An 11,944-nucleotide genomic window follows, 5' to 3' on the forward strand; every position below is an offset into this window, starting at 1 on the left:
TGCTTTCTCTCATTAACCCTCCTACAAATTTCGAAGTCGTGTAGTGTTTGAGGTTTGAAATGGTTTGTGGATCCTTCATTTTCACTCTTAGTATAGTAATTAGTACACTGATGGACATGCTTCATTTTTCTGGTGTTTGGGATTTCCATGATGCGGGCAACACCAGAGATGGAGTATGGTTGGATGAAAATTGGCAGTCGACCATCAACACGGAAGCCAAGTGGCGGCATTGAGACACTCCGAGCAGAGCAATCCGGTCAGAAAAGGGCAAACAGCCGTCAAAGTAACGAGAAAGACCGCCTTGCCCGATTATTCCTCGTGCGTCTTATTAGAATAATCTTTTTTTTTTGACCCATGGATCTTTTGCTTGGACCCAGACAAGGTTCCATCTACCAGTTTGGCTTGGCTTTGGAGCAGCATTTAAGCATGCGATTCAGAAAGACATAAAAAATCTCCACATGCTCCAGGAGATATACAACCAGTGGCTTTTCTTCAGATTGACAATTTACTTGTGGAGATGGCATTTGCCATGGGAGATCCAGGGTTTGCTGCTTTGTATGACAAGACCCTGGTGTCAGAATAAAGGCGGCCTTTTGGAGACTGCTTGAGAGCAAAGTACGAAGAAACCAAGCTCCTCCTCCTCCTCCGGGTATGGGGATAAGCCGTTTCTGAGAGAACAAATCATATAGATTGGTCAAAATACATTGCTTTCGCCCCCCTTCAGAACATTTCTAGATCCAAGCCTGTTTTGTTTCACATTTCTATGCTTATAAAAGTTTAAGACACGGCTTCGATCCATCTGTGAATAAATTCCATTATGTTTTCTGTGCTTGCAGATTGCCGAGCATGAGGACCTTCTCGAAGGAGACCCATACTCGAAGCAGAGGCTTCGTCTTCGTGAAGTATCACAACCCTTAATGTTCGCCAAGCCTCCACTTTAAGACAAAACGAAATAAAATTTTAGAATAATATTATTCCTTGGTTCGATTCACTAATTCGTGATTACAGTTTTCTTCAGACAAAATGTAAAAAGCACAGCGTATTCTATATACTGATTGAGACGAAAGAAAGCTCTCGCCAACCATTTTTGCATTGAAAGGGGAACCAATATGAGTAACTGATTCCCATACTTACACCACCAGCTTAAGTTTCCTTTTATTTCTCTGAATAAGTAAAAAATTAAGGAAAAAGTCTCTCCCTTGGCGCCCCCCAGCCAATTTATGAAATCATCACCTGTAAACACGAACAAAAATATATTATCATCGACGAACAGAATGGTTAGCAAATGATCAAAGGCCAAAAATGCATGTGTATCAGCTGTAAAAATTAATTAAAATACCTCTCCGATTTCATAAGTGTTAACTGTGCATCCCCTTGGCATATTGAGCATTCATCCTAAACTCATGTCTTTCTCACTAGTGGAGCAAGGGCTTCATCAATAGCTTGAACGAAGGTAGCAATCTTATAGGAGAAAAATCCCACCAACATCGGTATCAATTCTAAGTGCATAAATCCATAATCTGGAACAAGAATCCTGTGTGTTCAAATAGAGCACTGTCAATAGGTACATTCACCGAAGAAATCCATGCAAATCTAATTTCCATTATTTCATTAATAGGTGAAAAAAATTGTTATAAAGAGCTGTACTAGACAAGGACCGATGTCAGTTGAAGTAATGATATGGAAAATCATATAGTATCTTAAGAAGGTTTTAGATGTCCACCAACACATAATGAGACAGAACAGTAAATAACATCATATCAAAAAACAATTTTCAATTGGCTTGAGGATCCTTCCATTCACCAGTGGGTTAGAAGAAGAAAAAAACTGAAGAGATGGAATGATTTGGATCCTCAGATATAACTGCTTTCCTTTTTCCTGTCGATTCCTTTACAGATATCACATCTCTGATCAAGAGTCTTTAAACTACTTTTAGGGGTAGATAATTTTTTGCTTGGGTAGTTTCAAGATACAAAATTTGTAACAAATATATCAGAGACAACAGCCAAGTCCCGCATCTGAAAGGACAGATTTACTTTTATACAACAATTAGAATAAAAACAAACCAAAAAGGTAAGATGCTGCAGCTTATTCAAAGAAAAAATGTGCAAAACGAGATTGGTTTCAGCAAAAGAACCCTTCAAGGTGCAGATGAGCAGTGTACCAGCACAGCAGGCCACAAGTACTTACCCATTCCACCGATTATAGATCATGACCAATAAAACAGGAACGAGCAACCTCGGCTGTGCAGCTGCTCCCCTGCCAAAAGAAAACAATGCTTTCATATGGTTCTGAGCCCTCTTGTTAACCAAAATGTTATCGAAAACATAATGTAGAGCAGGTGGCAGACAATCTCCTGATGTTCATAAAGGGTTGGAGACTAAGTGTGGTGCAGAGCGCTTTTCAATTGAAAATGCATTAAAATGATGTTTTTTTAAAAAAAATATTTTTGACATTAACACATCAAAATCATCGAAAAGCACCTAAAAACCATCAATTTAATGATTTTTCAGACGGAAAATAATTTGAAAAGCAGAAGTTATCGCAGTGCCAAACGGGCACTTAGATAGTCTGCATCAGTATTTAGGTAGTTATAAAAAAGGAGCTTCAAATGAGTTTAAGTCGCAGAAAAAGAATTCGGTGATCAGAAGCAGCAGCAGGAACCTCCTGCTGCTTATATGCAAAAGATTACTGGTTGCAAATAAGATCACTCTCATTTAAAGCCTATGAAGAACATAAGGTCAAGCACATGCATAAAAGTATATCATGTGGTTATGGTTTCCGGTAGCAGCCTAAAATATTATATCAATAGCTGGTGATAAATAATGGCATTTATATAGTTGTCTTAAACTCTCCCAATAATTTTTCAATTGAACAATGTATTGATCAGGGCTCTTTGGATGGGGAAAGGAGTAGATCCGCACACCTGTAATACCCAAAGGAGCTGAACAATGGAATGGCATATGAGGAGCAGAAAATCTTACCACATGGAATGTATGTGTCCGGTTAACTATCTCAAATGTGTGTTTGCGTGCACACTCCCGCGAGAGAGAGAGAAAGATGAAAATTATAGCATTACAACTAATAGAAAAGTCTATAATTTTATATATATTGAAGAACAATAATGAAAATAATATGTGAAAATATTTAAGCATCCTCCTAAGCATTCTTTTTATAACTACCACAAGCCATTAATACTAATTGGCACTAATCTAAGATTTCCAAGCCAACCAGTCTTCTTTCCCTTATTGAATTTCAACCAAACAAACACTTTCTAGTTTTGAACCCTCACCATAATACGCTAAGAACAATAATTGTAAAGCAAGCCAAACTGTTAGCCCTTTAATTTGTTAAGTTAGTGCTGGTAACAACACACAATGTTACACTTGTAACCATACAATTAATTATAGTAAAGTAGTAAGGAAGCAGGAGGGGGTCAGCAAGTGTAGTATCAATCAAGCTAGTATAATGCAATGTCCATAAAATGTAGTCATTAGTTAAAGACAACTAACATATATGTTCAGAGGATAATTTACATACTTGACAAGTCCCTTTGCTCCATCAGCCAAGGAATCCACACTATTCCCAAGCATACGAATATACACCAAAGATCCAATAAACCCAGCACCAAAGCTGTAAGTATAAGAAAACTATAAATTTTAAACTATCATCCGAAGAGTGAATAAATATTTTTAAATAGCAAAACAAAATGTTACTGCAAGGCAAGCTCGTCAAAAATCAAAAGAGTGCACTGTCATGCGTTACCCGTTGGTGAAACAAGAAACTGCAGTTAAGGATCTCTATTAATACAGCAATGCATTAACTATTTAAACCCAGGAATGCAACACAAATGAAACATTTCAAAAATCCATGCAAGGATGCAGACTGTCATGATTCATCTATTAAAAGACCAATTCAATTTAAATTACAAGTCTAAATGTTTTGATATGTACAGACAACTGCAACTAAATGCACAGTCTCAAATGCATACAAATATAAACTGATGCAGCCAAGAAAAGAGAAATTTATAAATTATTTTAATATAATTTTAGATTTTGAGATTTCTTGTAAACCTGGTTTATTTAGGAATTCAACTTACATAGGAGTATTAACGGTATTTATTATCTTAGCTTTTCACTTGCAATGAGCAAGAACCTATCAACTGGACATAGAAACCACATTTTTTCACCGAAGTATCCTCTCTTTTCTTAACTGAGTGCTTTGTTCTTTTCAGTTCCTAAATCCTTCTTGCTGCAGTACACTGGGAATTATTTATAGTTGTAGTGACATTCCGTTTTCCTTTAAACAAGTTCCTAATCTACCCAAGTTTCACATACACCAAGCCCTAGCTCACAAGGATTATTTTGTCAGACACAAATCTAAAGTTGTCCTACTTCATAAACATAATGCCTTATCATGTGTATGCAAAAGAGTAGTAAATTTCTAAAAGCAACACGTGAATATTAATATATGATTAAATGAGGAAGGACACAAATAAAGAGCAAGCAAAAAGAAACAGATCAATTTCACTTGCAATGGTCAACAACCAATCAATCAGACATAGAAACCAGATTTTCATAGATAAGGTCATACTGTTGCCCACATTAGTGTACCTAGCAGCGATTTCAGGTGAATAAGAGACATAAGTTGAGACTAAACCAACACTGCCTATACCCAATGTCAGAATCTGTAAGTTCTTCTTCAACTGCTCAAAAAATAGGGACAAAAAAAAAAGAATTTCCATCATCAGAAGCACCAAAGAAAACGATCGTAATTTGAATTTAAAATGTAACTGTAAGCATCATTTAAGACAAAATTGCCATGGACCCAGATGCTACAAAAGGGTACCTTAAAATACTGTTCCCTTGATTGAGCAGCCAACACTTCCGGATCCCCTTGAGGCCGCCTCAATTCCCGAAACATCACATCCTGCCGTCCATAGGTAGATAAAACCACAAAACCACAAAGGTATCCTTCAAAATGATATTAAATAAATTGAATATTGTTTACACTCAAAAGATTTCAAACCAATTCAGTCAAATAAGAGATAAGAGTCCTAGAATGATTTGTATTCAAGGCCCTTATGCATTGATGCCTGTAAAAAGAGCCCCTTTCCTCATTGTATTGTTTGTTCACACCCATCTAATGCAAATTTCTCTTGATTTATCTGCACTTCACATTCAGATTATTTCTTTCAAGTTGTTTTGTTTTTCTAGTTTTTTGTCCAAAATCCTATTTTGATCTGTAGTGGTCTAAGGCTAGCTTACCACAAGCTCAGTGTGCAAGGTCTTGTTGCGCACCTCTCCAGGGATTTGATTCTAAGAAACTCTTTTCTTAAAAGAGTGTTTTCCCGGTAACATATACATTAAGGAAGAATTTATATTCTAATTCCTTTTTTAAAGAAGTCAAATTGATCACAAGGAAAAACAGTTACCGAGAAAGTAATAGCAGAAACCTCCGACAGAGGATCCTAAAGCAACAAAAGCACCAAAATAAGTTAACTGAGATTATGTACATAACATACACTGCCGCTGGTTGAAGCCTTTGTCGCTTTATCCCACTTGTCCTGCTCACGGCGTGTCGGTGCCATCCTCCATTTTGGTGACGAACCACTGCGGACCTGGGAATCATTACATTCCAGAACAAGAAGTGAGAAAGTAGGTAAATTCAGAACTTCCCCAGGAACAGAACCAATCATCATCTTACTTTAGTTGTAGCCTCGACTGGCTGTTCTATCACGGGCTTTGGACGTTGTGCGAGCTCTTTACTCAAATCGACTTCCACACTGAAGATATGCACACAATTCAAAGTTTAGCATCTCCAAAATTGAAATCATTAGCTTTACGAGTAATGGAAGACTTACCTATCCAGAGTCATGACTCTATTTAAACTCAGAAATCCAGAGGACTCTTCCTGTTTCAACAAATTAAATTCCCAATTGGAAATTAAACTAATTAACAAGTCTAAAAACATAGAAAATAATTCTACAAAAATAACATGAGAGGAAAAGTTAAAAAGGAGACCATAGCAGGAGAGGTCTGAAGAAAAGGGTCTACAGGATCATTATGAAGAAGTCTTTTCATGCGAGGCATGAAGTCTTTGTTCCAAATAAAATCATCAGAGGTTAAAGGGTCTTCACCTTCGCCTCCCCAGTACTTGCGGAGCTTTGTGGTAGTAGGTGGACCACCATACTCCCCAGGAGCAATCCCTGTCGACCATTTTAATGGCTTCTTTTTGGGAAGTATCACTTTGGTTTGTCTTGGTGAAGGAGTTGAGGAAGAAGAGGACGAGGAATCTTGAGAGAGGGGCGTTGTCGTTGAGTTTGCTGATACGTAGCTTACAATTGTCATTGCCATTGCCATTCTTTTTTCCCTGTGGTTTATCTTACAGGGGTTTGCTTGGGTCTTATTTATGGATGGATTTGGACGCTCAGATGATTTTTTTATTATTATTTTTTGGCCTTTTTGTTCCTGGTTTTTTATGTAACTGGTGGACTGTGCTTTGAGAGCAGCTTCGAAAACTCGAAATATCCTCTCTTTTTTTTCTTTTTCTTTTTCTTTTTTTCTTCGTTTCATTTTGGAACCAGCATACCTTTCATGGGGTGGGGTGTGTTGTTATTACGGTTCAGCTATTTTTAAAAATGTTTTTAAAATTATTTTTTATTTTAAAAATTATTAAATTAATATTCTTTTAGTTGTTTTTTTTTATTTTAATATGTTAATATTAAAAATAATAAAAAAATTATTTTAATATATTTTTAATTAAAAATTATTTTTATAAAAATATCACACATCAGTTACTAAAAACATATTTATAGTTTAGCTTGTGAGTATTGTGAGAATTATTAACAAAATGTAAATGGTGTGTAGCAATGCAAAGTGAAAATTTCAATTTAACCTCGGAGAAATCATCAGATTAACTCACTATACAGGAGTAAAATGGTTTTTTTTATAGGGACACAATAGTCATTTTCAGATTCAGAAAAAAAAAATGAATTGACGTGTGGGAGCTTTGTAGACATTTCCTTTGTTTATGCACACTATAATTAATTTGATGCAATTGGGATCAAAAGTTTTAGAGTTTCCTTGTGGAGGCTTTTTGTTCCTTTTACTTTTAATATGTTTTTTTTAACACTAATGATGTGTAGGGGGTAATGTAGTCTTTTATATTTTTTTTATGCATGGCAAAATTATTTAAATAAGCTTTACTTAAAAGGGTTTTTTTATCTTTTAGTTTTGGTTTTGTAGTTACACCTAGGTTTCATAAAGGGCATTTTAATCATTTTATATATATAAATATTATTAAAAAATTATTGACACATGTCACGCATGAATAGTGGACGTCACCCATGCCCTCCCGGTGGTGCGTGCAACAAAATCTTGTTGTGGAACTCCTCCTTCCATAGTGGCTTTGAAAACACACCAACATTCTTCTCTGGTGATATAGCGTGTGTGAACAGTAAAGTCATTGTTTTATTTTTCTTTTCCTTTTCTCTCTCTTCTCATTGTTAAGGTATAATGATGTCCTATCATTTATTTTTTTGTATTTAATTTGGTCATCGTTCTTTTAATTGCTGTTTATTTTGTATTTTATCTTTATTTTAATTTAATGTTTTTCTTCAATTTTGTCCTTGATCATTTGGTATAATATGATTTTTATATTAAATTTGGTTCTCATTCATTTTCTTCTTCTTTTTGTCCTTTTACTAGGTGAATTTTATTTTTAATTTCATCAATTACATTTGATTTTGATTTATTTTTATATTGAATTTCATCATCATTCTTTTTATTGTTATTTATTTTGTTTGAAATCTTTTTTATTAGCGTGATGGTAAAGGGCTTGAGATCTGCATAACAGGTCTCGAGTTCGAGTTAGAGCGTTCATCTCTTGTAAGAGTCTGGGACATCCGGGGTTTTACTCGCTCACCTGAGCCCACAAAGTACGCTTTCTGAAGAGATAGGGTTTCCTCGAATAAAAAAAAAATTAACTCAAATTATTTTTTAATTAATTATTTTTTTCAGTTTCATCACTTAATTTTTTTTTTATCGAGGATTTTACTTTGTTGTTTTTTTGGGTTTGTTTTCTATGCGGTCAGTCTCGGCCTGATACGATGGTCATAGATCTTGAAAGTTAACATAAGTTGATTTTATTCTTTTTTAATTATTTTTTTCAATCTCAACCTTCAACATTTATTTTTTTGGGAACTAATCTTCATGTTTTTGTTTTCATTTTCTTTTCACATTAAATGTTTTGTGAGATCAAATATTTTAATTTTAGTTATTTTTTTATCAAATATCAATTTATTTAATTAGATACGTGTATAATTATTTTAATTTTTAACATATTCAAAAATATTAAAAAAACCTATATATTTACTTTTTTATATATAAAAAAAAATTCAATCCTCGATAAAACGCATATCATATGACTATAACTAAAAACATTTTGTTCATATTATGACTTAGTATTCGAATCTTAAGGAACACGATAAGAAAAATTATTTATCATCAAAGCATCAATCCAAATATGTATAATGTGTATTTGATTTAAATGGAGAGAAATTTAATCTTAACTCGTAAAAAATAATTAAAAAGTTGATAAAACAAAAATAAATTTGCAATACGCCCGGCTGGGCATCGATCTTAAGGCCACGATGACAATGTGCATTGGACTTGGAAGGCAAAGGATTATTAACAATTATGATTTTTTTTTTAATTCTTAACTGGATTTAAAATTTCAAACGCTTCCTCGGCATTTTAGGAATTTTGTTGACTTTGAAATCGTAACTGTTTTTTAATTAAAATAATCTCATTTTAGGTTTTTTTTAGTCAAATATTAGGTTCATCTGAGTTGACTTTCTCAGTTTACAACTTAGATGTTGAGTCGGGGTCTTAAATATGTGATTTAAAATAACTGCTTCTCCCCTGTCGCCAACTAATATTTTACAAATGTTTTGCTTTATATTGTATGGAGTATTATTTTTTAGAATATCAACTCATGTTTTTTATTTAACCTCCTCTTTCATTTTTTTTCCACTCTAGACATTTTTTTTTGCCACGTGGTATGAAATAGAGATTACATCAACCTCAACATTTTTCAACATTCATCGCAAATAATTTTTTAAAAAAATAATAACATTGTATAGATAAAATTAGAGCGGAAATAATCAGATAAAAATATAAATATAAATATAAGTACAAAATACACGTTTTTTTTTTTCAAACTTAGTTTGAAATTTATACGATAGATAAGACTAGGTAAGTGACTCGTGTTATATTATAAACCACAATAATTATTTTAAACTCGAAACATAATATCTGGATTGCAAGGAACTTTTTTTAGCAGCTAGTGGATCAAATTCTGAAACCTCCCGAGTCATTCTTGTGCCTAACTCATTTTTAAAATCAAATTATTTGAAGTTGACTTAATATGACACCGTCAATTTGACAAGTTTTAAAGCAAGTTGGGCAACTTGCAAAAACCTGGTTTGAGCTTAAATATAATTTTTAAAATGATATAATTTTTTTAGAATACCAAAACAGTGATTTATTAGATCAATTCATATTTCACGACCTAACCTATCGAATCCGTAACCTTGATCATGGACATAACCATATTTAAAAATTAACTAGACTATTTTTTATTCAAATCACATGATAACAAAATAGTTTCATGTAAAATCAAGAATCAACTCAATGTCTGAATATTTATTTGAGACTTCAATAACTTAATAAAAAACAAATCGAAATAAATTATGAAGCCTAATTCCTAATCAATTGAAGTTAAATAGCAAAACATGTGATTCAACTCATGAATATAACGGGTTCAACAATTTTATATTTAATTATATGAAAAATATTATAAAATTAAGAACCAACAAAATATGGGGGCATTTGTTTGAAATCACGATAAACCTACAAAACCAGACAAAAACAAATTATGTTGCCTAATTAATAATCAACAAAATATCAAATGATAGAATTAAAAAAAAAAGCAGCAAGAAAAATCAATATATATCCAATATAAGTGATAAAATTGTGAAAGATAATTTTTTTAAAAGAAAACAAATAAAAAAAAGAAAAAAGGACAAGGCACGGGCACGGGCAACCCACGTGCTTGGGCATGCTTTTTTTTCCTTGTTTAATCATCTGCCCTTTGATTTTTTAAAAAGACGATGCGTCGCTTACTATTTTATATTTCAGCTGCTACAAGCATATTTATTAAATACAGCCTGAGGGTTGACCTAACCAAGGAACTAGGTCCCAGATCACATGGGTCAACCCAGGAAAATAAAAAGAAAATTATGTTTGAGGTTTTAATATACTACATGAAAAAAGTTTTGAAACAATGCATGTAGATGTAGGACAATAAAAAAAAATGTTGGGTTTGAAGTGTAGTTTAGTTATCTTACATTAAAAAAATTAAGAAACAATTCATATGGATGCAAGTTATAAAAAATATATTTGAGAATAGAGATTCATAAATTGATTTTATATTTTTAGGGTTTATTAGAAAAATAAGAAAAAATACAAAAAAAATCTTCAGTCTCACCCTGATTTTGGGTTAAACCGGCAGGTCACCCGAGTTTAACTAGACCAATTGCATATTTGAGTATTTGTGATTTGAAACCCAACTAAGGCTCTGAGTAGCTTCAGTCCAGGATCAACCTGTCGAGTCAAGCCGAGTTTTATAACTATAACAACAGGTAGTCGAAAAGTCGTGCAACTAACCCCCACAAGTAAACAAACCTATTTTAACCATTGTTTCAGCAAAAAAAAAAAACCTAAAAAAACTATAGCAACCTCAAAACACTCATTTATGGTATTAAAGTAACATTTAATTGGTAAAAAAAAATCTAAAATCAACTCAAATCTAAAAATACTTTTTAAGTTTAGATCTATCTTTTTAATCAATGAGAAGGTAAAAAAACACTACAATGCAACTCTTCTTATCCAATAAAACTCACTAATACCAAAATTAACCTTTTTTTATAGGCGAAATAAGAGTTATCTAACGATTCTCTCTCTTTCTACCACTAGAATCTAAAAACTCTCTAACTTTTCTCAAACCACAAACTTAGACATAAAAAAAATAAAGTTGTTGATCAAAATTGAATTTTCAAAATCTAGAGTGACCAAAAATTTATCATTTGAAAAAGTAGAAGGATCAAAATAAACTTTTCATGCAAATCCTGAAACCACCATCTATTTTCTATGCTTTTTTTTTAAACTCATCCTTTATTTTTAAATCTTGTCATTTCTTAACAAATTCACTTAAATTGACCATTAATGTGGTTATATAAGAGCAAAAATAAAAACAAAAAAGTTTAGAAGTGAAAAAAAAAACACCATCGCAATTCATAATATTTCATGTCTGATGTTATTGTGGTGCTGGAGAAATTTTATAGTGTTTAGGTAATAACTAGTAATATCTTATTAGTTATTCACTGAGCTCACTTTAAGGAAAAAAATAGATACAACTAGGAAAGAGAAATCCTAGGTAGGGATATTCTTATTATTTTTTATAAGTCATGAGTTTTGTCTTCTCTTTTTTTTTATATGTTTGTGTCTTTTTTAAGGGTAAATTTAAAAACCAACTATTAAGATACCGCTAGTTATTCTCTCAACACCATATTTTTTTTATAATTATGCCAAAGTAAAAACACCACCCCCTCTTAGTTTTTGTTAATAATAATATTGCATCAACACTTTAATAACTAAACTCACCACAGTTATTCAGATAAAAAACCACCGATGGATACCAAAATTAAACATTTATGATCATTGGAAAAATTAAATTAAACATTTTTTATAAAAAAATAACAGCATTATACTCGGGGGGGGAGGGGGGGGGGTATTTCGCAGCCCACTAGTTCAGGAAAAGCAAAACCTTTTGCCTGAACCTCTGCCGTAAATTAGCAAATAGTGCGTGCGTGAGCTTATGG

General features: G+C 32.8%; 2 protein-coding genes across 2 annotated transcripts; one reads left to right on the plus strand and one right to left on the minus strand.

Annotated features, from left to right (window-relative positions):
- Nucleotides 1–150: 150 nt before the first annotated feature.
- On the plus strand, nt 151–941 carry LOC133682966 (phosphoenolpyruvate carboxylase 3-like). The gene is made up of 3 exons (XM_062106494.1): nt 151–318; nt 497–571; nt 837–941. The coding sequence occupies exons 1-3, from the start codon at nt 151–153 to the stop codon at nt 939–941; spliced, it is 348 nt and encodes a 115-aa protein (XP_061962478.1).
- An 8-nt stretch (nt 942–949) lies between these two features.
- LOC133682564 (protein CONSERVED ONLY IN THE GREEN LINEAGE 160, chloroplastic) lies at nt 950–6,492 on the minus strand. The gene is made up of 10 exons (XM_062105955.1): nt 6,024–6,492; nt 5,864–5,913; nt 5,707–5,785; nt 5,525–5,620; nt 4,849–4,929; nt 4,614–4,705; nt 3,541–3,633; nt 2,191–2,259; nt 1,340–1,534; nt 950–1,233 (listed from the first exon to the last, which is right to left on the minus strand). Exons 1-9 carry the CDS (start codon nt 6,360–6,362, stop codon nt 1,402–1,404), a joined length of 1,032 nt encoding a protein of 343 aa, XP_061961939.1. The 5' UTR covers nt 6,363–6,492; the 3' UTR covers nt 950–1,233; nt 1,340–1,401.
- Nucleotides 6,493–11,944: the final 5,452 nt, after the last annotated feature.

This window comes from Populus nigra, chromosome 2 (genome assembly GCF_951802175.1).
Source record: "Populus nigra chromosome 2, ddPopNigr1.1, whole genome shotgun sequence".
In the NCBI taxonomy this organism is placed as follows: Eukaryota; Viridiplantae; Streptophyta; class Magnoliopsida; order Malpighiales; family Salicaceae; genus Populus; species Populus nigra.